Source organism: Rhipicephalus microplus, chromosome 4 (assembly GCF_043290135.1).
Source record: "Rhipicephalus microplus isolate Deutch F79 chromosome 4, USDA_Rmic, whole genome shotgun sequence".
NCBI lineage: Eukaryota > Metazoa > Arthropoda > Arachnida > Ixodida > Ixodidae > Rhipicephalus > Rhipicephalus microplus.
This window is the reverse complement of record NC_134703.1, coordinates 131,444,925-131,472,448: the sequence shown is the minus strand read 5'-3', so window position 1 is coordinate 131,472,448 and position 27,524 is coordinate 131,444,925. Positions and strand designations below refer to the sequence as shown.

General features: G+C 46.3%; 1 protein-coding gene across 1 annotated transcript in view; it reads left to right on the top strand.

Annotated features, from left to right (window-relative positions):
- Positions 1 to 1,622: 1,622 nt before the first annotated feature.
- Positions 1,623 to 27,524, top strand: part of LOC119172360 (uncharacterized) — a 102,920-nt gene continuing 77,018 nt past the window's right edge. The window contains exon 1 of the mRNA XM_037423422.2: positions 1,623 to 2,655. Coding sequence (XP_037279319.2) covers positions 2,178 to 2,655 — 478 coding nt within the window. The 5' untranslated portion in view covers positions 1,623 to 2,177. The remainder of the gene's footprint in view (positions 2,656 to 27,524) is intronic.

The following is a 27,524-nucleotide window of genomic DNA, read 5'->3' as shown; positions in this document are numbered from 1 at the left end:
ATCTTTACATTACCGTAGCTAAGAAGAGGGCCACACAGGCCCGTAGATGAATTTTTAGGGGGTTAAAGGGGGGGGGGGGGGACACTTGTTGAATGTTTTGAAAAGCACCTATTTTCATTATGTATTCTCGGTAAAACACACCCTTCCATCCGGATATCGGAATATCAGACGGGGGGGGGGGGGGGGGGAAGGAGCCTTTAGGGCAAAATTTTCTGGCTACGGGCCTGAGACCATAAATCGGAACTATCAATAAGTAAATTTCGGAAGCTTACAAAAACAAAGCATACAATTAAATGTAATTTCGTGATATTTAGCTAGTGTAGCATTTCATTTATTTCTTATTACAGCACAAACATAACAAAGAAACAAATAAATGAACATATGATTTCTATAGCCTTATTTTTGCCTGAAGAAACAAACTGAAGAAACAAAACGAACGCTGATTGTACGCCGCGAGTGTTTCCTCCAGGTTTCCTCTGCGGTGGAACTTGCCTCCTCTTTACACCTGGTTATACGCTAGTCTAAACTTTACTGCCTGCCGAGCCGGTGTGTGGAAGGAAAATAAGCAGCCAGAACAGCGTGCTCGAGCAGCGACTTCGAAACCTGAGAACCTAATCAGGGTTCGCTTGTTATAAGAAACGCTGCGCTACAGAATTTCATTCGACCGCTATAAACGACTTCCGAAGGGCGCACAATCAACCACTGCTTCAGCTACACATAGCAGAGGCGTGAAAAAAAAAAACAACAGAAAATGTCAGATATTTTTCACTCTGGTTTGCACAGAACAGAAAAAAAAACGACGTGTACTCAAATTCTTATTCGATGCGAAACGCTTAATTTTGTTCATTTGTGTGCTCTTTTGTTTTCTTTGTCGTGACGTGAAGGTCTGAGCAAGAAAAAGATATATATATATATATATATATATATATATATATATATATATATATATATATATATATATATATATATATATATATATATATATATATAACATAGTCTGGAGAACTGCTATGGTCTATAGATGCAACAAGGCATCGGAACAGTAGAAAATCCTCTAAAAAATTAGTCAGGTTGAAGGGTTCTTCTCGCCGCCTATAGAAGTGGCAGCCAGACGCTTCACTAAAGAGCGTCGAGCAACAGTTGTATGTGCGGTTGGCCCCGTAATACGTGGTAGGTCCGTATCGACTTAGTCCCGCGACGCGAAACAAGGCTGCGAATGCGATCGACAGGCATCAGGCACGGCGTGCGCACGTAAATCAGTGGCCGCTTCAAGGGGGTGATCAATTTGAGCTCGTGCGCACGCCTTCCGACACAGATTGGCTGCGGAGAAGGAAAAGGGAGAGAGTTCGTACATGGTTGTACGTTGCCCAAACGGAAAACACGCCGAGGCGCTATACGCCGGGCCTTGCTGCTGTTATACAGCAGCTGCTATACGCGATCGCTGGCGCCGATGGCAGCGCGCCGATCATTTCTCGCGCATTAGGCGCGTCAGAATAAAGACTAATGAGGCATTCAGCCGAGGTGTTGGCCCTCTCTCTCTCTCTTTCGTCTGTCTATGGCTTTTCCTTCCGCTTCTTCCATTTTTTTTTTCTTTTTCACGTATAGTACCTTCCCGGCTTTGAGGGGCGGGAGCCTCGGCGGCGATGGGTGGGCGAGGGTTGCAGGATCTCGACTCCGAGGAGGCATGCATACACGACTCGTGTGACCAAGAGTGCGTAATTAACGAGCGCCGGCGCGTGGAAGGCACAGCCGGGTTGCTAACGCAAACGGCACATCATCGTTGTCACGTGATTCCCCAAGCCACGGGGTGCGCCCGAGAAAGCGCCGAGCGCGTACGTTTGTGTGTCGCACTTGTTTCACGTCCGGCGTGAATGGGCGGCCCATTGGCTGCCGTGGAAAGCGGGACCTGGCCGGTTTCTGCCATTGGCGTGCCTTGTTTACCCTCGCAGCACAGCTGATGTCTGCGAGGAGGCGGTGAGGGTGGCCGCGAGGGGGGGCTCCTCTCTGCGAACACGCCGGCGGCGGCATCGACGGCCGCGACGGGGCCTGTTGCGGGCTTTTTTTTCTCTAGCACGCGCGTGTGCGTGCGTGCGTGTGGAGGCTGTTGCCGGTCGGCCCTACGAGGAAGACGTACCCGCGGAGTCCGACAGAACTGCGACTTGCCAACATAATGAGCCATGAGCGTCAATTTCATGGACGGCCTCTTGGGTAGTAGCGTGGTGAAACCGCCAGACGCGGTGGCAGCGACGGTCGCTTCCGCCGTGACGGCCGCCCCCGTGCCGTTCCGTCCCTTCCAGACGACGACTGTGACGCGCGCCTCGGACATGTACCCGTTCGTGCACGCGGCGGCACCACCGCCGACGTCGACGGCCTCGCCGCTTGGTTACTTCACGTCCATGGACCTGGCCAAGTCGGACGCGATGGCAGCGGCGGCGGCTGGATACGCGGCCGCAGCCCTGGGTCTGGGGCCGCACGCCGCCGCCGCCGCCGCGGCTAGCGGCGCGGCGACGTCACCTGCCGCGACGGCCTCGTTGATGGCCTCCCAACAGTTCCTGGCCGCGGCCGAACTCGCCTACCCGCTGCCCCGGCTCGGAGTGGTCAGGCCCGAGGACGCCCTGGCCGACGTACCGCGCTACCCTTGGATGGCGCTTGCAGGTGAGACGTGACTAAGAAGGTCGTCCGTAGATGTTACGTTGGACCACATGTTCCAGTGGTCCACGCTCGCCGCTGGCGAGTTTCGGGAGAACGCTGGCTTCTGTGCTTGTGTCTGCGGCAAGGGCATAAGTGCATGACAGCGTAAAAGGCCCAAAGCAGCAGCGCCGCCGACTCACACACGCCGCGTCACATATTCAGTCGTAGCGGAGCACGTGTTATTCCGCGAAACCAAGAGACCGTCCGTTTCATCGTGTATTCTTATTCAGTGGCTCGCTGCAAACGGATGAAAGCTTATATACCAGGAAGAGGAAGCTACGGGGCTTTTGCAATGTCCATGGGAGGGGTTAGACGTTAACCATTGAAGATAGAGGTTGGGGCAGTGGATTAAGCGTAAACAACCAGCGGTTTCAATAGATGAGTAATTAATAGGAAAACGACGTACAGGCCAGGTTATGGGCAGGAGATTATTGACGTATTTTCAATACTCACAAATGTCTGTTGTCGATACCGTATAGCAAGTTCCACGTGACCACAGGTATGAGTAATGAGCCTTTGACAACTACATTGCAGTTCGCTAATATCTCTGCGTGGTTAACGATGGGAGTGATTTTAGGTTTTTTTTATGGGGGTGTTCAGGTCCCGTTACGACAGCAGCAACTGATAGTGTTTTTCGTCGCTGTGAGCCCATGTCATCTATTATTCCAACCCCAAATGGAGTATGCCTAACGAGAATGTTTACTTATGCTACAGAACCTCTTGAAAGTACCATAAACGTAGTCGGAGCCATGCATCGGCACCTGTAAACACGCGCATCCTATAATTTACGCCCGGCTATATACAGTCATCAGCCGTTGCGCAGGTGGGATAAACAAAGCGCAAGTTTCGGCGATAAACAAACTGCGTTCGTGTTTGTGGCTCGTATCCGGAACTCCACTGACCTGCTGCAGTATACTTATTCGATTTTAAATGGCATACACGCAGTGAAACGTTAAACTTCCTCATTTGAATGAATGAATTAACGTTCGAGGAAGTATGTTAACATTTGTTCATTTTTATTTTTCTTGTAAAGCACGCGGAGGGGGCATCGCATTCGCTTCTTATTCATTCACTCCGTGAGCATCCGATCCGTCACCGCAACGTTCTTTACGCGTCGTCTCCACAATGGCGTGTGCTCACGGTGCATTCTGTACGACTATATGTATACACAGCGATATGCATACTAATATACAATCCACGACTGCACAGTGTCAGAGCCCTGTCTGCACGTGGGGATCGAAGCACGAGTGCGTTCGGGAACATACATGTGGGCCTCTCGCACTTACAGAAAACGGCGCGAGGCAGTGCCCGCATTCACACAGATGTCTTACGCTATAAAAACTGCTCGTAAGAGAAATCCCGAAGCATGCTTATGCCACACATATCATTGGGGAAGCTTTATGATAAATGGCAAGAAAGCAAATCTGGAAATGGCGTGCATGACGTAACATTTGGTGTCCATCGTTCTATACAAAGTATGCTTATATTCCCGCAAGTGGCGACGAAGTGCGTCATTCTCCCTCCACCCCCCCTTTTTTTTTCTGTGTCTGCATTCTTAGAGCTGTTTCGTTAATTATATTTAAAAGCAGTTGACGCAAGGAACACTGAGGGCCGCTGTTTTTTTTTTTGTTGTATCTTTAGCTACTAGTAAGTAGAACGATTTTAATCATTTCGCAAAGTTACAGTTCACAGTTCACAAAGTATATATGCATGCGCAGGTCCCGTAGAATTTGCCACCGAATGAGGGCCTCCCGCTTGTGATGGCAAGAATCGTTCACCTAAATATCAACTAAATTGTGCAAAACCTTTCGGTAAAAACTACTGAAAACATTGTCAGTGATCAAGACACAAAGGACGATTGTAAATTATTACATGGCTACAAGGAAAAAAACGCATCGGCTACAAACTATTCATAAAATAGTTACCGCTATTTTGCATGATGGATGGAAGGAAATACACAAAAAAATCACAAGGATGGGAAGTTAACCAGAAAAGGGTTTGGTTGGCTATCCTACACTGGGAGAATCAGCAAGGAAAGTGACAGGTGGGAATGAAGTGATCAAGTAGATAAGCCGTCAATGCAATGACGTGTGTGGGGTTACGACATTGACAAAGGGAGGAGATGTGGTGCAATTCTCTTCCCACGCCGCAGTTATTTTTTTTTTCACAATATGTATGCATGCGTACACTAAACACATCCAAACGCATGCACGAGTATATACATAAGGGCATACTGAAACGCTACCCTATAAATAAACATTTGTGGCTAAATCCATGCTTTGCGTCTCTGGCCAGAGTTTCTTGCACATGCCCGGGTTCTTGAAGAAACACTAAAAAACCCTTAATATACGCACGTGTTCATAGGCGCTGTTATGCTACGGCAGTTATCTTGAAAGCTCTGACTAACACTGGCACCTGCAAAAAGTCTAGCGGCATCACATACAGTCGATATATGCTGCAGGTATTTCTCTCTTTCCCGTGTATAGGTGTGACTAAAATTTGTTTTATGCCCTCTGCTACACTGGCTATCCCGCTTAGAGTTAGCTAGTCCGGCATTAATGAAATGTCACGCGATTATCTTTTTTTTTTTCACTTCACAATTACCAATTTATGGAAAGAAGTTTGCTCATTATGCCCTATTAAGTAGCGCTTAGCTTAAACGGCCTGTTTTCTAAATGCAAGAATTTGTTTGAAGTCGTTATTGTGAATCTATAATGCGCGTTATTGTGAAAATGCCTCTTTTATTTCTGTGGTTCATGTGGTTTTCTATTGTATACACGGTGTTTTGAAACTCGTATAGAGTAATTATTTCCTGTAGTGACAACTGGATGACAGAGTTCCTCGCAAGGAAAATTTGAACAACAGAACTGGGATATTGAGTGCAGCGCGTCTAACACGTGGCAATAGATAACGCGTTAAAGGTATAGACTTAGACTCAATTAAGTGTCTCTGTTTTGTATTTTTCCATGTCGTGTGTACTTTGATCCCACCATATGCTGTAACTAAAAGCTCAGCGAAACTTTGATAAACAGCAAGAGGCTGGAGGAAAACAATGCAGTTCATTTGTAGACGAGGCCAGAGTTATACGAAAGCTTGTCACCTTCATTTCTTTTATTCCTTGGTTTCATGGGTCCTCGACGTCTCGTTATAAAATAAGATTACCACGTTTTGCACGTTTAAATGAAAAGATCAGCCATTATCACCATAGCCTGGTGCAGCGAACAGCGCACTCAACGTGGCGATGCAGTGATTTGCAGTGGCTTGATTTTTCTGTAAAAATTAAACAGCCAAAGTAAGACTCAAGGAAGTGCAATGTGAATGGTCTCGTTTTTATGTGTTATTAAACACATTTATCGCGAATGTACAGGTTTATCTGGGACTACTCATATGTGTGCTTGCGTGTAGAAGTTTTATCTGCGATATCATGCGCCTATGGATAATAATTGACCAGCACCGAAAATAGCACATATTTTCTTTAAAGTGCCATCGACTTCCTCAATATTCCCTTTGCAAGTATACGCTCTGCAGCGCATGAAGTCTCGCTTACTCCTTCAGAGAAAGCGTGCGTCTCAATTGGAACTATATTGCAAGACACAGGCCGTAGAATTTGCGTACTTCTCATAAATGACGCATGGCCACATGTAAACGTGGTGGTGCTATACGTTTGTACACAGCATAAATGGAAAGGTAGGTTGTGTGTACACTGACGTCTTCAGTGGTGGGAGGCTACTTCGACTCTCAATAGGGATCCGGCTAACATAATAAGATTACATGAAAACGACTTTCGCTATAGTATTTTTCGCAAGACAGTATTGCAGCCGATCGTGAGGCTGGACCGTGGCCTCCACAATCAGCGCCGGAAGCGTGCCGTTGCCTGGTGGCGGAGTTGATCGCGGAGGCCACGGCTGGACATGTTGACGAAGCCAACTTGACCGATGACAGAAAGTCCTTCAGAAGATACAGCGCCTTAATTTCGGTTCCCGATAACCATAGTCAAAATTCACATATCCCGGCTGGTTCCTGAGCATGCTTTGCCAACGGTCTCCCTGAACTAATATGTCATCCACCATGTACGGCTGCGCCTTTATGTTAAGAACTACTCCAGTGCTAAAACACTGCATGCGTGGGCTAGCTCTAGAACGAGTGGGAGAGTGAGAGCAGAGTGGAGTCTGAATATGCTCAGCTTTTTGTGGGTAGGGCTTGGTTCTCCACATCAAGAACTTGAGATGAAATTTTGCGGGAAATATTTTACACGAATTACGTAGCCAGTTGAAACTTAAATGAAATTTATTAGTGAAACGTCTGTGTATATATAGTAAGGCTGAGGCACGAAGTGGCGTGACCTGACGCACTCTTCGGCCTCCACCAGTACATAGGAACCTCTCGTGGCATGCTATAAGCGTCGTACATTTTTCGTACATTCGCGCTGCGAATCTCGAGGTCGTGGGATTCGCCTTCTCCGCCATGGCGTCCTCATTTCGATGGGAGTGAGATGTGAAGAACACCTGCATATGTATACTTCGCTTCGCGTTCGCGTTAAAGAACCCAGCTGGTAAAATTTATTGCGCCGCTAAGCTGTGCCTCATATCGATAATGACACCTATAGCGTTGCCACGTGCAAAAATAACAATATGATTATAAGGCACGCCGTAGTGCAAGGCTCCACGAATTTCGACCATCTGGTCTTCTTTAACCCGCACGCATACATCGCAGAGTATGTTAGCTATATCGCACCCAACGAAATACGAACGCCGGGACCGTGATTGAAGCCGTTATCTTGAAGTCAGCATACGATCACACGCTATACCACCCTGTCGGAAGCCTCATAACCATGTCGTAGCTCAATATTAAATGAAAGATAGCCAATTATTATAATTTAATTCACATAATGTGACCCACCGCAACGTTTTGGTTCGCCCGTCCACGCAAGGAAGAGTGCATCTCCGCAGCTGACGTCATCTGCAGCTGCACGGTACAGGGTGCGTGTGGTACAGGCCGGTTCGCTCCGAGGCGCCAGGAAAGTCCCCGCGCTATAGCGTATAACCTTCCTGCGGTATAATGCGATGCGTAATTATACGCGCGCACATAACGGCTCGAAATGCGCAATAAATGTGACCGTATGCAGTGCGCAGGCAGCTGCTACAATCTGCGCCTGCGCACTTCCGCTCCGAGGTTGTTATCGCGGCCGCTATAGAGCAACGTGCGCCAGCCGCTTACTCGTTGCGTTCGTAATTTACAGTCCTTTGTTCGGGCTGTCGTTACGCGCCTCAGCTCGCGCGAGGAAGTGTAAGAAACGCGCGAGTGTATGTGTGTCTGTGTTTGGGGAAGAAGGGGGCCTCTCTTTCTGTCTGATTGTCTTATGTTGGCTTCTTGTGTCTAATTCCGGGGCTCGTAAATGTGTTTGTCCGTATCGCTTGGCGAACGCCAAACACGTCTTCGAGTTTTGCTACACACTGATCTTCCCGCGTATGTTCCCGAGGCGCCAACTATAAGTGCGGCTTTTATGTCTTCGTGCTTGGACCGCATTCGTCCTTCGTAGCCTTACTTCGTACTTCATAAAACAAAAGTTATATCATTGTTTTCAGGGTGCGGCTGGTTTATACCGTCGTATTGCTACACCTGCAGCTCAGTTTGATAATGAAGAAAAGATGCAACGGTGAAGAAGGTTAATTTTTACCATCGGGGATTCTTCAACGTGCAGCCATGATGTAAACAAAAGGGCGTTCTTACATTCAAGCTCCATGCAAACGCAGCCGCGGCACACTATAAGAAAAAAAAAAGTCCTTTCACTCCTTTTGGGGAGTCCTCACTTACCACGTGTACGACTCTCTCTAAAGAGGCCCGGTGATTCTCTTTCAGGGGTCGTATACACCCTTTTGAGAGTCTTATGATATGCAAGTCAACGCACGTGCCTCTATTAAAATATTTGTATGCGTGGCACCTCAGGACTACCCGTAAGGAGTCAAACACACTTTTTTTCTTTTTTTAGTGTAGCCGGCAGTCGAAACCACGTCGTTTTTTATATTTTTTCTTGTATTCCAGTGCTGTGGGTAGTCCACATCTTCAAATAAGCTCAAGTGTAACTGATTCTTCATTCTTTTCAGCAGGAGCATATACTCTTTGGCAACTAAATAATTGTCCTGCGATGAGTTTGCTTTTCTGGTATAGCGTTTGTTCCCCGGTAAGCTGTTCTGAGAAAGACTACACTCCGTTTTATTTGCTGTTATATGGTCACCACTATCGAGAACTATACAACGACAATGGCGGACTTTGTAGCCTTTCCGGGCACTTCGAAATGACAAAGTGGGTAATCAACTTGATACAGGTGACAGCGATACAAAAAGAGTGGAGTGAGTGAGTAACGCGATATTTAGTTTCTTATCAGATCGCGTAAAGGCGTGCGCAGTCTCCACAACGCGCGCTCGTGTTTTTTTTTTAAATACGAATTCGCTTTCTCCCGCCACCTGCGAGGAAGCTGCAAAAGCTTTGTTCTCGGCTGGAGAAAAAAATTCCGTAAACACAACAGCTCACGCAGGGAGGTCATCGACCCCTTGACGACATATCACCGCTACCATCCCCACTGCTGCCTACCGTATACGCTGCTCAGAATGATCAATGAACTCCGGTGACGACTTTGCGCATGTCAAATAACAAAGTGTCCCATGACGCAGAAGAAGCGAAGTCGGCACATAAAAGAAACAGGCGTTCAATCAAAACGAAACGTTAATTTTCTCCACTTGGCACGCACGAAGAATAAAAGCTGAACCTAACTGCGTTATGCTTTGGCGCCTGTTGTTATGAGCGATGACTCAGAGTGCTCTGTCTTACCTTCGACGATTGTCATTTAAGAGTCAGCTCAGGTGAACCGCTTTTCTTATCGGTCCAACTTACATACCCCCCCCCCCCCCCCCCCAGAGTGGCCAAGTATGAGAGTGAGACTTTGTTTTCCTGTTTGCGAGGCTAATGGGGAGGTCATTTCGCCGGGTGATTACATCATGCATGTTATTACCTCGCGCGTAGCGCATTGAACACAAAGAATGGACACACACACACACACACACACACACACACACACACACACACACACACACACACACGCACACACACACACACACACACACGCACGCACACACACACGCACACGCACGCGCACACACACACACACACACACACACACACACACACACACACACACACACACACATGCACGCACGCACTATATATATAACTGCCTCAATGCACTTGTTTGGTCTGACTTTGTTACATCTAGTACTAATTTCGGATCAAGCATCTCTTCTACCTCACTCGCATTACAGCGAAATCTGTTATGAGAACACAACAGCAGCCCAACGAGGTGCCGTAGTTGTCCGCCGCTACCAGTGTCCGTAAGTGCTATTGTGTAAACAAGAAAAAAATGAATTGATTAAAAGATAGGACGGATCGGAAGTCGAACCGAGGCCCTCGGCGTGGAAGCATTGGCTAGCACAAAGCCAATGTGTTGCATGAAACTCTTTCTCAAAAGATCCCTATAAAGCCTTCATGCCTATGAAAAAATCGCGTTAACATACATATTATTATAGGTTGTGGACAGTTGAAATAACAACTATACAGGCGTCGCACAACGAGAATCGGGCTGTGAGTGTGTCCATCAAAGCGCTCATTTCTTCGAAAATTACCCCAAAGCTCCTGATTTCAGCGTATTCTCAAGCTTTTTTTTTTATCCTTGGAGTTTACGCAGTTTGCCTTATTCTCACTGTAATGGCGTAGTATCGATTGAACCCACTTGATTGGGTGCTCTTGGCAATATCCCTGACTGGGTCTTGCGTGCATATGGAAGTTATTGATTTGTGGAACGTACCAACCCTGCTTCGCAGTTCAGTGTTTATGCGGAGTGTAATTTGCAGGGTACTTTGCAGCGCGAAGAATTTTACTTCGAACACGTTGTACCGTATTGATTGATTGATACGTGGGGTTTAACGTCCCAAAACCACCATAGGGCTATAAGAGACGCCGTAGTAGGGGGCTCGGGAAATTTCGACCACGTGGGGTTGTTTAAGGTGCACCCAAATCTGAGCACACGGGCGTACAGCATTTTCACCTCCATCGAAAATGCAGCTGCCGAAGCCGGGATTCGATCCTGCGACCTGCGGGTCAGCAGCAGAGTACAGTTAGCCACTAGATCACCGTGGCGGGGCAGGTTGTACTGTATTGGAGCCTATATTGGTGCCTGATTTTACAATCGTATACTGTACAGTATGCAATAAGCAAGGAACAGCATAAGTGGCTCCGGAAAGCTCGGTAAAACGTTTCGGATCGTCGTTTGCTAGTTCAGACCGAGTCATTTATTCGTCAACTCGTAGGGATGCATGTATCTCCACGCTACTGCGTAGACAAACAAGTGCGTGCATCAAACATGTTGTCGGACTGCTTTATCTTTCGCGACGACTGACGCCAGCCAAAGACGTCATTCGAGTCGTCAAAAAATATACTTGGAGGGAAAAGACGAAAGTACCTTACTTGATGATCACGAGGAAAGTAAAAACGGTAGCTCTGATTTTTCATTCTGATGCGAGTTATCGTATCATAACCAATAAACGTATATATCGCGGTTGCCAGACGCCAAGCTGTCAAGCGAATAATCAACAGAAATAAAGCGTCCCCCTCCCCCCTCGAAAAAAAAGAGAAAGGAAAGCGGTGCGACTTTTGCGAAGAAGCCCGAAAGAACGTTTAAAGAAATATAACGATTTTTTTTCAAGATTTATTTGATATATTAGAAAATTTCACTAAGGTACGAAAGATAGGGGAGAAAGTCACTTAAATTATATATGGCACAGTGAAAATAAATATACGAACGAATGAAAGCCCTTATTAACTTGTCAACATAATTGTCTCCACTCGCTTGAAAAAAACATTCGTTCGCCAGTGCATGATTGGCGTTGTTTGTTGACTCCCGTATACTTATGCTTGGCTTCAATGCTCAACAGCATAAAGCCGTCAACAAATGCGCTATTGGAGAATTTCATGATTACTAACATAACTCTGTTTGCTGTAAAAAGGCAAAGGAACACCCCAAAAAGTGACAAGCGACTGCAAAATTGTCCGAGGGACTCGGAGAAAACAGAGTCCCATATCTGCTTATTTTAAGTGAAACTGGCGACACTGTTATAAATTCTCTATCTGTCACGTCAAACCGAATGCCAAGCACAAATCGCTCAAGACGCACTGGCACAGCGTGAGACCCGCCTCAAGCGCCGGAATAAGCGTCACCGACAATAAATACTTCAAGTTTGAAGCTGCCGTATTTCTCAAAAGTATTTCAGGTGTAATTTCGTTCTAGAATCATTTCGAATATTTTTGTAGGTATGTCTTTAATATATCTTCAGTGTCACATAGCATGCCCATTTGATGACGTCAAAATAAGGACAGAAACGTAACTAGGCCGCATGACGTCGTCAAATCATACGAAGATCCTTCATTCAATTCGTTTCCAGTATATACGTGCGATATAAACAGAAGAGACAGCGTTCAATCATTCGAGACTCGTGAGGCCTTCGTTTCGATCTTGGTCTACTTAAATCGATCTTGGTCTACTTAACTATGGCAAACAAAAATTAACTTATCAGGTGACTGTGGCTATGAATAAAATGTCTACAAATGTTAGTTTTGATGTTTCAATGAAAATATTTAAAAAGGAAACAAAGAAATAATTACTCGACTCTGGTTTCTGTTAGGTATAACATTTTCACTGCTATATGCTAAAAAACAGTTTATTTTGTTGTTTTTGCAAGTGTAGCTGATTTATCTATTTATTATGTCATGTATGTAGTTGTATTGTTTTATTGACTGTCGTCAGTCTGTACAATGGAGCCGAGGCCTTTGCCAGGCACCCCAGCCTTTAGCCCCGGCTTCCTCATTTGTATGAAAGGAAAATAAACTTCACTTCACTTCACAAATACTAAGGAGGAGGAGGAGAAGGAGGATTGAAGAAGGAAGGACAGGGAGGCTAGCCAGTTGTCCGACCGGACCTTGTGCTGGACTAAGGTACTAAGGTACGCGTTATAGCATTGAGCACAGGTGTGCTCGAGTTTATGGCTCACTCGCATATATGCTCCCTCATAAACAGTTTCCTCTCGGCTGAAAGTCATTAACATAATGAGGAAATTCGCAGTTTATACCGCACCTGCTTCGCATGTAGACGTGCGCACCCGCACCGAATACGGGAAACCAAATCGCCTCGGTGCTGAGGCTGGTTTTAATGGCCGTTTTCCCATTAAGAAGCTTTTAAGTTGGCCTTTTTTTTTTTTTAAATCGTTCCGAGCTGCTTACAGTCAGATGCGAGCCTTTCGAGATCCGTGAGGATACCTGTCTCGGCGAGTGCGCTCTTTTGGCAAGGACGCGCGGACGCAGAGTAATCGAAAGGCGTAAATGGATTTCAGAAATGCAGGCGGCGTCATATCTATTTCTTATTTTCGAGGACTGCTCTCTCTCTCGCTCGTCATTAACTGCTTTTGAGCACCGCATTGAGATTTTTTTTCTTAACGAACGTAGGAATAGTGGAGTATAGAGCGACATTTATTGGTCTCTCTATTCGCTATTATTTATGTTTTTCTAATTTTTTATTGGAATTCGAACGCCAATCACGAGCAGTAGCGTTATTCTGGAAAACCAGGAGCGTGAGCCACTTATGCTCGTAAATGTCGGTGCAGAAAGCAGTTTCGAATTAATGGCGTTCGTTAAGCAGAAAACATGTGTACTTTAGAGGGAGATCGCAGTAACATGACGAAACACTCGATAGTGTGTCGAAAATGGTGGTTGAGTCATTCAGATTAGAGGAGAAATGATACGCACGTATAGGACGCTTTGATATTAAAGGATAATGCATGCGATTAACGCTAAGCAAGCGGGTTTCCAAAGCAAGTGTCGGGGGCGCAGGGATGATTGGAAGCATTGCTGAAGTACACTCTTTAAAAAAAAAAAGGCAGTGCTACTTGCTATCTTTGAGGTAGTAAATTGTTCTCACAACATTCACTACCTAAGTAGTAACTGCAGGTAGTAGATCACGTACGTTTACACTACGTCAGAAGCAACCAGAGGTGGGAAATGTCTGTGGTCTACTACCTACAGTTACTACTTAGGTAGTGAATGTTGTGACAACAATTTACTACCTCAAAGTTAGTAAGTAGCACTGCCTTTCTTTTTTTTGAGGAGTGTATACGTACGAATAGTTTGCACATGGAGGTTTTGTCTCGGTGCTCCAATGATTAGTGCACTTGACTGGTACCCCGAAAGACACACCGCGAGTTTGATCCAGTGGGCCACGATGATCTCACTTCGATGAAGGCGGAATGCGACGCGCCCCTGCAATGTGGAATGTCAGTACACCTCGGAGAACCCCAGGTGGTCGAAACTATGCGGAGGCCCTCCACGATACGGCGTATCTCATAGACGTTAAATAACTTCATTTGGTTCCTGCGAACTTCACTCAGCAATGAATAACCGTTCAGTGGTGTCAAACACCACAAATCAGAGCAACTTACTCGACATCTAGAAAGATTGATTGCCTCTTGAAGGCAGAGCTCTGCGCAAAATATTTTGCGTATGGACAGGTATAACGTTTGTGAAGAAAAGCGGGCTTAATGCGCTTAATACACTTTTTCTAGCCTCTATAAATCTGCTAATTGGCTCAGATAACTTGATCCCTGTGTTCTTCACTGAGACTAGAATAACCTAACCTCTAAATAATCTGAACACCGAATGTCTAATATAATGTTAAGGAAGAACAAGATTTGCAGCTCTTGTGTGAGAGATAGAAAGAAAAAGTGAAGTGAGCGAAAGGCTTGAAGTTCTGTTATTTGCATCCGGATATCCATCGATCAGTGTACCAAATGCTAACAAGTATACTATCAAGTTATCTACCTCATACCATAAATAATCTATCATACCAAAATGACCTAAACATGTTGAACTATATCGATAGAGCAAAAAAATGATGCAAAGAAATTTCGTGATTTTGAATCTCCTGCATCTGAACGTGCGCACAGATTTTTTACTTTTGTTCATCGTGATGACACGGACTTCCGTCGAGTCCTAATAAGTAGGACTATTTCTTGCGTATAGTGTACTAACTGATCTCTGTCCGCCAGGCAGCGGCAGCAATTGCGTATACATTTCTCCAACACAGCCGTGTTAGTTCAGCTGTACGGCATTCGAAATTCTGATGTTATGAACAAGGTTGTCAAAACGATACACGTGACCAAGCACCTTTGTTGTAATTTCTACGATGGCGACCGAGCCCCACCACGGCTGCCGCGACCCTAGCGCCCCTTGCGGATGACGTCAAGTGACTTTCTTTCTTTCTTTCTTTCTTTCTTTCTTTCTTTCTTTCTTTCTTTCTTTCTTTCTTTCTTTCTTTCTTTCTTTCTGCCTTTCTTTCTTTCTTCCTTTCTTTCTGCCTTTCTTTCTCTCTTTCTTTCTCTCTTTCTTTCTTTCTTTCTTTCTTTTCTTTACGCAGGTATAACACTCGGCGCACACGGTCTTCACCAAGAGTCACGTGAGAGACCTCGCCTCTGAGTTGTCGCAAGCCGATCGCCGCCTCGTGTTTTCTCGCACGCCACTCGTAACCCCTTCCGACCGAACCACGTCTCCAACCCTATTGCATGGCCACGCACAAACACACACATATATACGTGGGCCGTCGGAAGAAACGCTGGGGCGTTTTCAAGTGACTCATTACGTGCGCCCCTATACTAATACGCAGAAAGACAAACGTCCTCTCGACTGCTCCCACTTCGCCTCTTCGCGGTCGAGAACTGCGCGGCTGCCACTATACTCTACGGTCGCCACTTGAGAACACCTTTCGCTCTTTATTGCGCGGGATTTATATACCCGCTCGGCACGCCGCGCTAGCTGGGCGAACGGCGGGAGCGCGTTAGCGGAGCCGATGCCGTAAATCAGGGGGCTCTGACTTAAACCCTCTCGCCTCGCAGTCGCTCCGAGCCTGCAGCTTCTTTCGCTTGACTCCGTTTCCACGGTGACCTTGAAATTCCTTGTCCCTCGTGGCCTGCACTGCATGCTTTCTCTGTACGGGTTGTCTCCGCTCTGAACTGTATTATACGGAAATACGCAGACACCGCGCTGGATCGACTCCGGGCCACCGCCACCATTTCATGCCGAGAAACAACCCCGAACTCTTTTGTCCCGTGACGCCGTTTTTTTTCTTTTATTTTTGTTCTTGAAGGGAACGACGACGCATTGCTTCGTGCGGCGTAGCGCTACCTACTCATCTGTACGTGCACGTTTACGTTCGACGTGCCTGCGTGCGGTACGCAGCAGAGCTCGCACTGTACGCTTCAAAAGACCGTCCGCCTCGACTGGAGTCAACGGGAATATGCGGTCGTTCTGCTAGCGGCTGCAGTCATCGATGTTTCCTCGCCACTGTTTGCGGCGATTCTCAATCCTGGCCTATTTCGCCAGCAGTCGAAGCAGATTTAGACGAGTTCCGTCACCTTGGACTATATATAATACGAATGTTTCGTTATTTTTTTTCTGTACTTCAACCCGCATTAAGAAAGCCGTGAAACGTCGAATGCTCCAATTCAGACGTTTTCTTGCGTAATACACCTACAGTATACTAGCGAAATAGCCTATACCAGTTGCGTAGCCGGGAAGTGCCACACCAGGCCCGTGTCCCCCCCCCCCCATCCCGGAAAAAAGTTTGCCTGCGCCCTTATAGCCTTATCAATATACGCGAAGTGTAATGGTTTCTCTGCCCAGTAACGCTAATCAGAGTCAGCAAAATAAACTCCGTTTCTGCGAATAGCGCCCTTGTTAGTCTGTATACTCGTAGAAACGGTGCGCAATGTACGCCTGTTGTACCCACGCTCACAGTTCGGCACAACTTTCTTGACAGGCAAATCTCTTTCGCCTCCACCTCCCTCGCTCTCTGATTTCGTTTTATGGCTGGGCTACGACAAGCAGAACGTGTGATTTAAGTTTGATATACGGCTTCAATCCTACGTCTGCAGCGCCACCCTCAACCGCGGGAAGCTTTGGAACTGTATCGCCGCAGCACCTCGCGCGAGCTGGCGTATATATATCCTCCTGATTGTACGACGTTGCTATTTTGAAGCTGTTTAGATTTCAAGCCTTCCTTCCCCTTCCTTTTTGCCGCACGTTGTCTCGTTTAATTTGTCCCCATTCGAGGTTTTAAAAACGTTCCATTGTTATGTCGAACGTATACTGTGGCGCTGCCGCTGGCTGTATTTTACGACTTGAGATAAGCTTCTGGATTGGAGCTCGTACACAGTTCGGAGACCCTGTAGTGATCCTAAATCTTATATTGTCGCTATATGCCGTTCGTATACCGAATATGAATGCCAGCACGTGCTAAGGGAACTAAACAAAGGAAATAAGAACAAGAATGCACATATACTAGCATATATAGGTTGTATTTGGTGCACTCGAACAGAAACCTTTTTGTCTTTACCTTTTTTTTTTTGTTCGAAAGTAAGTGTTGAGTATAGCTTCGCTGCAGAGTGCGTCGTCGTTTGGGCTAGACTTTCATGGCGCGGCGGTTAAAATGCAGCCAGTCGAAACTCAGTTGCGTTGTCATAAAATGAAAAAAATAAATAAAGAAAAGCAGCGTAATATTCTATACCAGTCTGTCCCATTGGTACACAAACGAGTGAAAATTTATGCGTTGCAGACAAGGAGCAGACCTGTTCGTGATTTCAAGGAAGCCGTTGAACACTCATCGCTGCATTTAATTCAGTATATAATATCGCGCACAGCGGCTACGTTTTGTCTGTGTTCGTATTCCACTTCTCCTTCCTATCACATGTGCACAGTATTTATGTGCAGCAATAAACAGTGGTATGTACTACACCGTGACCAGTACTCGTGTGTAGACTCATGCAAAGCGTGCGACTTGATAATCGAGTGGTATGTGCAATATTGAAAGTTATTGCTCCTTGCCTGTATCTGTATCTCGCTTCGATAAATTATATAACGCATAGCAGCTCATAAATGCGACCATCAGGCACCTCCGTTTTGAAAAACTGCAATAAAAGTTCATTTCGGCCTAGTCGTTACACATTTCTGAACTTAAATTATAACGCATTTACAAAAGACACCCCACATAAAAAAAAGGCAACACATGCACGAGCGCCGACAATTAACTGCCATTTCATGGCCAGCGCTCGTGTGTGTCGTCTCTTGTCTATGACGGATGTCTCGTATATTTGCGCTGTTAGTTTTAGTTCAGAAAAACAAAAGTTCTTCTGCTTGATACCTGATTTACCTTTTTTTTTGTTGTCCCTCCTCCCCCCTCCAGAAACGTTCAGTAAACACGTCTCTGTCGATGTTCAACCCAATTTTATCGGGATGATGTGACGTCAAGCCCTGTGCTATACAAGCATCGCTTTGGTTGTCCCATGAAGTATTAGAGTCATCAGCACTCCCAATTTGTCGTTTGCCTTAGGTAGAGTAAACTATAACAGGGGAGTGCTCGGAACGGCCGCAGCACCAACGCGTTGAAAGTGAAGCCCAAAACCGGGTAAAGCCGCTTGTGGCGCTGCGATCGGTATAGTCTGCAAGGTGTCGTCGTTTTAAGAGCTGCGCGCGGCTCCACCAAAGTGGCTCGGAGGTGGAATGCCCATTTCCCACTCGACTTGCCCAGCTTCGAATTGCAGCTGCAGATGTTATCAACGTTCTGATTTCTTGGCGTAACTTTTTAAAGTTGTATTGTTTATTAAGAAGAACTAGTTTAAATTTGTACATAATGCTACAAAATGTAACTTGATATGTGAAGTAAAACAGAAAAAAAAGGACCCTGAGTGTGATTATTTGCAGCACCACCATGCTCAATCACATACACTGTTCATTTTTTTTCTGTTTTGCTTCGCATATCAAGTGACACTTAATAGTATTGTATACAAATTGAACCTAGTTTTAAAATATCAACAATACAACTCTAACAACTTACGCCAAAAAATAAAAACTTGACATCTGCAGCTGCCATTCGAACATGGGCCATTCGAGTGGGAAGCAGGCGTTCTATATATATATATATATATATATATATATATATATATATATATATATATATATATATATATATATTATACTTCTGAGCCACTTTGGTCGTGTCGCGCGCACCTCATAAAACAACGACACATTGCAGACTATACCGATCGCAGTGCCACAAGGGGCTTGACCCTGTTGGGGCTTCAATTTTCAGATCTCGGTCCGGGCACTCCCCTGCTCTAGTACACTCTACCTTAAGCTTTCTAAACACTAATTCCCTAAGTTTCGTGTAAGAACATGATCTTAATTTATCGCGTAGCGTTTACGGAAAAAAAGAAAGCACATCGTCAGAGTACAAGGCTAACATAAAAGCCAGACACAAGTGACGACACTGGCGCTAGCTTCCAATATCTTTATTCAAACGTTACAAAGTGGTAAAAAGTACACTTTTTGGTTGTGAATATCGCGTGCAATGGAATAACATATATGCATACATGTCTATAGTAAGAATAGAAGAAACTCGGGAAGGTTAACCATGGCTGATCCCGGTATAGGCTATCTCGCACTGATTGCACTGGGCGAGAAGGAGGGGACAGGAAAGTGATATGTGGAGAGGAGAAAAGTCATTGATGGAGCCGATGCGCTGCAACTTCAGGCACTGCGCCGTGTTCCCGACCGGGCTGCAGAAATTAGATGGCTTTCTCATCTTCTAACCACTATACCACCACCACCGTTTGACATCACAAACGACGAATGAGAGCGGCGTCCTTGAGAAAACGCGGCAGCGCTTCGGTTGTGTTCTGGAACTGTCATGAGGGTCCCCTTTTCGACAGTGAAACTTCTTCCATCCAGTCATGTGGAACAGTGCGGAGCTGAAGCCTCTCGTTCGTGTACTGAGCACGTATTCTAACAGCACTCCAGTCTATATAGGACTTTGAAGCGTTGTTGAACTATATATAGATGGAATGTCATGACTATACGGATGACTGCCGTAGCCACATAAATACGACGCAAGGAGGAATGATATTACACAATGACACCGAGCAAATTATTGTGTTACGCCAATGAAGCGTTTGCGCTGACTAAGAGCTTACAGACAGATATATGATTCGCAACTTAGTTCTTTTTTTTCTTCAAGATGTGTAGTCTCATTCGGCAAAACAGATGGTTTACTTATAGTGGTGTTTTAAAGCTACGGATTTTTGCCCATTTGCAACCACGAGTAGCCGTGGTTGCAGCAGGCCGTGTCGTGGCGCTGCATGCACTTTGAGAGTCGGCTACAACCATTGAAGGTGGCCTGTACAGATCTACAGGCTTTAGCGTCCTCATTCACCGATTGCTCGCTTCTCCGCGCGTACTCTAAAACGATAACAACCGTGCGAATGGGAGTAAGAATCCACACTGCGCCATGTCTTTCTCGTTCGTTGACTCACTTGAGTAGGCTTCGATAAGGTTTTCTATTGCGAGGGTCGTCGATACGTCGATATGCAACGTTCGTATATAGTTCGAACTCGCGACCCTTATTATCCGACTTGGTTGTTAAATCCCGAAGAAAAGGGGACAGAGTGCGCTGTCTGTGCTGCCGCTATGCTCCGCCGTGTAACGCACAGAACGTGTACACGAGGTCTCACGATGCATGGCTGCACATGACTGAGCGTACAACGCCGCGTTTACGCTAAACCTCCCGAAACGACGCATACAAAAACGCTTTAATCCGCCCAACCCTCCCGCCCTCTTTCATCGAAGCGCCATTTTGTTCTTCTCGAAGCAAGCACTGACGTTCACACCGGCCTACACAGCTGCTCTATACCGTACGTAGCATGGCGCAGAGCATCGAACCTCTCTTTCTCTTTTCCCTCCACCCCCCCCCCCCCCTCCCACCAACATGCCGCTTCCAACCACTCCTCCAAGTCTCAAGAAATTGATCCCCCCCCCCCCCCCCTTTCTCCCTTAAGATTCAGCAAGAGATTAAAAGCAAAATACATGAAAGAGCTCTCCAATGCCCACCCCGGCGCAACAGCGCGGCGAATATACGATTCTCTCTCTCTCTCCTTCTTCACTGGATGAAGGAAAACCTTCTCTTTCTTATTTATCTTTTTTATGAACCTGCGTCCGCGTTTATACACAGGCTCCTCTTTTTTTATTTAGCAGGCTTATCTCGTCTATCGATTGCGAAACGCTATATCAATATACAAACACACAAGCCGATCTATATACATCTTTACGGCTCTTCTTATTGCCGCTACCTCGCGACTGTTGTATTATGGTATACTACTACGTATTCCGACTCCCGCTCCCCATCTTCGAGATTTCTCGAGAGCCTCTTCTTCGCGCAGCCCCAAGCGACTTCGAGGAGCTGCATTTTCCCTTTCTCTCTCTCTCTGTTTTTGCTTTTTTCCCCCTTATTCGTCACGCTTTCGAGAGCCGTATAAGTGTGCGCTGCGCAGTGTAAGTATGTATGTCCTGTGTGCGAGAAGAAATTATACGGTGCCGGCGAGCCGGTGGTATCAGCTACGCTGATCGCGGGGTTGCACTTGGCGTTGCGTAACCCGCGGCCGCACGACGATATAGCGCGACGCTGGAAGAGAGGGAGGAGAAGGAAAGACTGTACGCTGTATACTTCTCGCGCAAAAGGATAGATGGCCGCCGCTAATGTGACTCTTTGTAAGGTAATCACGGAGCACGACACGTTAAGGGCGCCGAGATCGGTTGCGCGGCAGGGTTGGAATGTACGTATAAGCGTATTTCTACGCGCAGGCAAAGGCCGTCTCCTGGGCCCTCGCGACGAGGTTCGCGGATCTCTTGGCTGGCGAAGTAGCGAGCGGGTACCACTTTGTCGACCGCAACGCTATTTTATTTGGACCGCAAACGGGCGATAAAGCACGCATTACAATCGTTATGCGGTATAGGCTGCCAGGATAACTGGAACGGCTTGGTCTCTTGGCGGCTCCCGCTGCTGGCTCGTTTCGTTATTACGGCCGCTCTCTTTCTCAGGCTCGTATTTATCTGTCTTTAAATTTCTGTTTGTGCGTGCGTGTCGTATGCAGTCGTTGGCGCGTCGTTTGGCACACCGCAATTCGGTTGTGTGCGAAGTAGCGGTGTGATACGCGCCACCAGCGGGCGACCTCGCAGTCCTCTATTTTTTATTGTTTTACACGCCGCATCTTTAGCAGCTTGGTCACGCGCCTATAGTACGGCGACGCACGTATTGTACGAATAACCTGACCTCTTCGCGTGGCGCGGCAGGCGGAAATGGAAAGACCCCCTTTTTTTTGTTATTTCACGTTCTTAATGGGTGTCTCGGGCTCTCTTACGCGGCACTTTAATTGCACTCGATGGTGACGGCATAAGAGACTGGTTTTTGTTTCCTTTAAATCAAGCGTGAAAAAAAAAAAATGCCCCGCTGTTCCTTTGGCGACAAAACGTGGGAAACTACAGGCCCGCATGCATGCTTGGTGGGTCTTCGGTATTTTACGCGTGTATATATACGGATATGTATTCGAAAAAGATGATGCGTATTCGGATTAACGGTTTGCGCTTAGAGAGAGAATCCTTTCGTAATCGCTTAAGGCGATTTCTGTTCTTGCGGTTGATACTTCTATTTTCTGCCGCTATATCAGCGTTTATATCGCCTACTCGTATTATATGCCTGCAGTTTCTGTGCAGCACCCGTGAACGTGTGCTGAATACAGTTTTCCCACGCTATGCGTGAGATCTAAATGGTGTGTGCGAGGGTTGCATCGAAGTTTAGCTAAATGTGGGGCGCAGCGTTTCTTTTTTTTTTTGTAGAGTAACTATATACCCCAGAATGACGTCATGGAGCTGTACGAAGTCACGTGACTTAAAAGGGTGACTTGTGTTGGAATCTTGTGCCCCTCCATTTGTATACGCGTCTAATAAAAACGTGTCGGGAAAATTAATTAGGAGCTGTGCATAAGAGCCTATGTATCGTTATACCCTTGTATCGTGATATCACATTGAATTTTTGTGTACATGTATGCCAACATAATCATGTATATTAGAGCAAATGTTTTCACTGTAACGTAGTGATGTTAGTCGTGAAATATAGATGTGCCGAAGTGTATGTGCCCTGTTACTGGAATGGTATGAAGCATTTGTGTTCTGTACGTGCTGTAAATAAACTTTTTGTAAACATGTAATGGCCTCTGTTGGTACAGGGCATATCAATCAATTCATCAATTAATTAATGAAATGTGCTAGAGGTTAGAATGATCCATGTACAAATGAACACAGATGTATAGGACTATAGCACATAATTACTTGACACCTTATGTGTGTCCTCTGGTACAACCCAAGCTGTCTGTTATAAAAACATTTTAGGAGCAGGGATTGTTGTTTCCCCAAATTCTTTCACCAGCTCTAGTTTTTAGCTTAAACATTTAAGTCAGGGGAGTCGTATGTATGCTTTCTTGTTAGGCTTACCTGCACACGAACAAACAGCTCGACGAAGTGTTTGCTGGCAGAATGCGATATCAGTGTCAGCATAACAGTGGAGACATCGGCAGTATGCGGTTTTAGCATGCGACGTTTCGAATAACACACTGAATATAACGCTGAAATCAATATTCCTCCTCATATCTCAAAGTCATAATTGATATTGATGCATGGGATATGGCGTGCGATGTGACGGTTCTTTGTAACAGGGGCGCAGCCAAAATTATTTCCGGGAGAAAAAAAAAGGGGGGGGGGCAGGCTTCAACGATAATTTACGTATGTTTGTATACGCGTGTTTGTGCGTGTGGGTTTATATATACGCAAGCAAAGCTGAAACCTTTTGAGGGGCGGGGGGGTTGAACTACCCCAGCCCCTCGTTGGCTGCCCCCATACATTGCAACACTGTTCTAATTATTTAGCATTTAAATTATACCACCTTAAAGGCAAGAGGTCTGTAGAAAGCAGGGAGCAAAAAAAAGTAATTATTAACTGTGTCGAGGCAACCACTTCCGCGTATAGGCATGTGAACTGGTGATAGCCGTGGGTTTTGTGGTGAAGTATATGTACTTGTTCATGCACAACTACATTTTATTTTATTTAACGAAGGTAGCTAGTTGTATACAGGAGGGAAAATACATATATCTATACATTTACTTAGAATATGTAGACCAGACGGCCTCGGGTTTCACACTGAGACCTCATCGCCGATACGTTGGGCGTATTTCTTTAAAAAAACCTACCTGTAGGTTGAATTGGCATTCCGTATGAATAATGGCATTTCGATGAAGGTACAAGGCGCGGGGCTCGTTGCTTTCTGAGTTCTGATTGTGGGTATGTTTTTGTCGACAAGTGGGAACTTAAGGGTAGCGTCGTGTCACTTGTAATTTGTACCCGCTTTTCAGGGGCGAAGCTCCTTAAAGCGTGGGTCTTACGTCTCCTGTATGTAGTAGTCACCTCTCGTTTTAGTCCTTGGAATGCCCACTGAACGGCGGTAACTTCTATATGATGAATATATTACGAAAAGATGCGAGATGGCGGTACTTGGAGTGTTCAATAGACGGACGGACGGATGGACGTACTGACGGATGGATGGACGGATGGGCTCGGCCAGCGGATGATTCACGGTTTGCCGATAAAACCCTTTCAAGCTTAACCCCACTCATTATCATTCACTCCGTGGATATGCCATGAATTGTTTTTTTCTTTCTTTTTTGCCGTGGTGCACATCTATAGTGTACATTCTCTTGTTAAAGCATAGGAGGGCCCGCCTGCAGTTTAATAGACTTGAGACCTTGTAGGACATATTTACTTGCATTTTATTTCGTTTTCAACGCCACTTATAGAGATCGATATTGGAAAAAATGTAACCTAAACATGTGAGGCCTCTCGCAATTTCTTTTTTTTGTTTGTTTATTTGTTTGCGCGTGTATTTCCATATTCCTTGTTTACGTGTTTTTTATTGTTTGTGTCTTAAGCGCGACGATAACATTTATTGGTCACAGGAGAACCAAAATACAGCCATGTTTCGCCTCTCCCCAAATTTTATGTAGCATTCATGCCATTATCATCATCATCATCATCATCATCATCATCATCGGTTCCATTCTTTCACACTATCGAACCTACGAGTTCTCGGTGTGTGAATCAATGATCTATCAACGTCTCTTTAATCATTGTCGTAGCGTAGTACTGTGAAATGAACTAAGGTGGATGCTGTTTTTTGGTCGATATTGTCCTTCTTGTATGACCAGTAGTTTCAGCTCAACACCTTAAAGACCAAACATGTGCAGCCCTTTGAAGCATTGGCTACTGAAGAATTATTGTCCACAGCTTATGCGGTGCCGCTGGTCTGCAATTCAGTGTACCGACATGACGACTGAACAGGAAAAAGTAAAAGGAATGGTATGAAAAAAAAAACATGTTAGTAGTGCACTATAGGTATGATCTATAGCGGACAACACTGCACCTAGCTGACAATTCGAATTAACTGGATTGCAAAATGCAAATCTATGCATTGCACGCGCTACATTCAATAAACAGTGGTAGGTCTGACTTAAGTAGCTTTTCCACGTGATCATGAGGAACGACTTGCTCATTCTGTTAACACTATAGGTAACTCCTGTCGGCGATACAAGTGTATATATATATATATATATATATATATATATATATATATATATATATATATATATATATATATATATATATATATATATATATATATATTGCTACGTGCCAGTGCATGGAGCTGAAGAAGACGAAGCAGATAGACTGGCACGAGCTAATCTGTGTGGCTGGCGCTGCTCGCCTAACCGTCTGTAAATACATCGGTGACTACCCCTCTGAGTCAGTCTCCTTCACGTAACATATTTGGTGGAGTTGTGCGATCCCCGTCCTCGCCACGGAACTCCGAAGCGGACGCTCACTCGCGGCTTACAACATGACCACCCAAGACTCGGCTACATCCTCTCCGGTCGCTCCCCCTTCTGCCCGACCTGTCAACCCAGCGCCCGCAACAACATTCGTGACGCTTCCCGCGCTCAAAGACCCCGGCGTGTTCTCGGGCAGCGAGGGTTCCGACGTCGACCAGTGGCTACGCCTCTACGAACGCGTCAGCGCCACTTACAGGTGGGATCCCACTCTTATGCTGGCAAACGTCATCTTTTATCTCGACGGAACACCTCGTGTTTGGTTTGATAACCACGAGCATGACATAACAAGCTGGGACAGCTTCAAGGCAAAGATCCGTGAGCTTTTTGGCAACATCTCTGGTCGTCGTGAAGCTGCGAAAAATGAGTTGTCGACTCGCGCACAATCTTCCACGGAGCCCTACATCGGTTATATTCAGGCTGTCCTTTCACTATGCCGCCAAGCTGACGAAAATATGTCTGAACCTGAAAAAGTTGCCCATATCCTAAAGGGTATCGCCGACGATGCGTTCAACTTGTTGGTATTCAACAATGTGTCGTCTGTTGATGCCATCATTCAAGAATGCCGCCGGTTCCAACAAGCTAAAAGCAGACGCATCTCCCATCAGTTCCAGCGCCTCCCGAACACCACTGCGACGTCCTCATGTCTCGAGACATATCATCCACCAGACAACTGTGACAACTTGACGCGAATCGTCAGGCGGGAGCTTGAAGCGGCTGCTCCAGCTAAGGTGGGAACAACGTCCCCTGACCCCTCTCCGCCAATTACGCTGCCTCTAATTCAAGCAGTCGTCCGGCAGGAAATCGCCAGCTTGGGAATTCACTCTATCTCACCGCCTACCCGCACCGACTACCAGCCCCGATACACGCCTGCACGTCCCTTCCCGACCGGCTCTCCCTCAACGTTCCGTAATCCGTCCGCATGGCGAACACACGATGACAAGCCGATATGCTTCTCGTGTCACAGAATCGGGCACATTTCTCGCCATTGCAGAAGTCGCTGGGGTCCTCCTGCACAACCGTCCTCTCGTCCCTTATATGCACGTCCTGCCTATCGCCATGAGACCAACCGCGACCATTTTGCCCAGGAACCTGCTTCTGAACGCCGCTACTCCCGCTCTCCATCCCCCCAACGTCGCCAGTCTCGTTCTCCACAGCCCCGCCGACCATCTTCCCCCGCCTTCCCACGAGGTTCTCCGACGGAAACCTAAGCGTTGCAGCCCCCGGAGGTGGCGCTGCATCGCTCGGACTGACCGAAAATCCTCTTTTGACGATACCGACAAAACGGAACCTCATAGACGTACAAGTAGACGGCCTACATGTCACTGCTCTTGTCGACACCGGCGCCCAACTTTCCGTGATGACGAGTGATTTTCGCCGCAAGCTCAAGAAGGTTCTCACACCTGCGACCACCCAGTTCGTCCGTGTTGCGGATGGTGGCATAGCATCGATCGTTGGAATGTGCTCCGCTCGTGTGAGCATTGCGGATCGACACACAGTTGTTCTCTTCACCGTCCTTGATAAATGCCCCCACGACGTAATTTTAGGCCTCGACTTCCTATCCGCGCATTCTGCCCTCATAGACTGTTCGACCAGTACGCTCCGTCTACACTTGCCCGCAACAGAACCTCTTACACAACGGCCGAGTCGCCTCTGCACAACGGGACACGCGCGCCTCCCTCCACAGACACTGACCTACATAGAGCTCGTCTCAATACCACCAGTTCCCGACGGTGACTATGTTCTGACCCCTATCACCGATGTTCTCATAAGCCGTGGCATTACATTACCGCACACCATTCTGTCCGTCGCAGGAAATTCTACGTGCCTCCCAGTTGTCAACTTTAGCTTGACACCTCAAGTTTTGCCACAAGGGATGTCTTTAGCGTTGCTCTGCACCTTAGAAGACAATGCGGTAGATGTTTT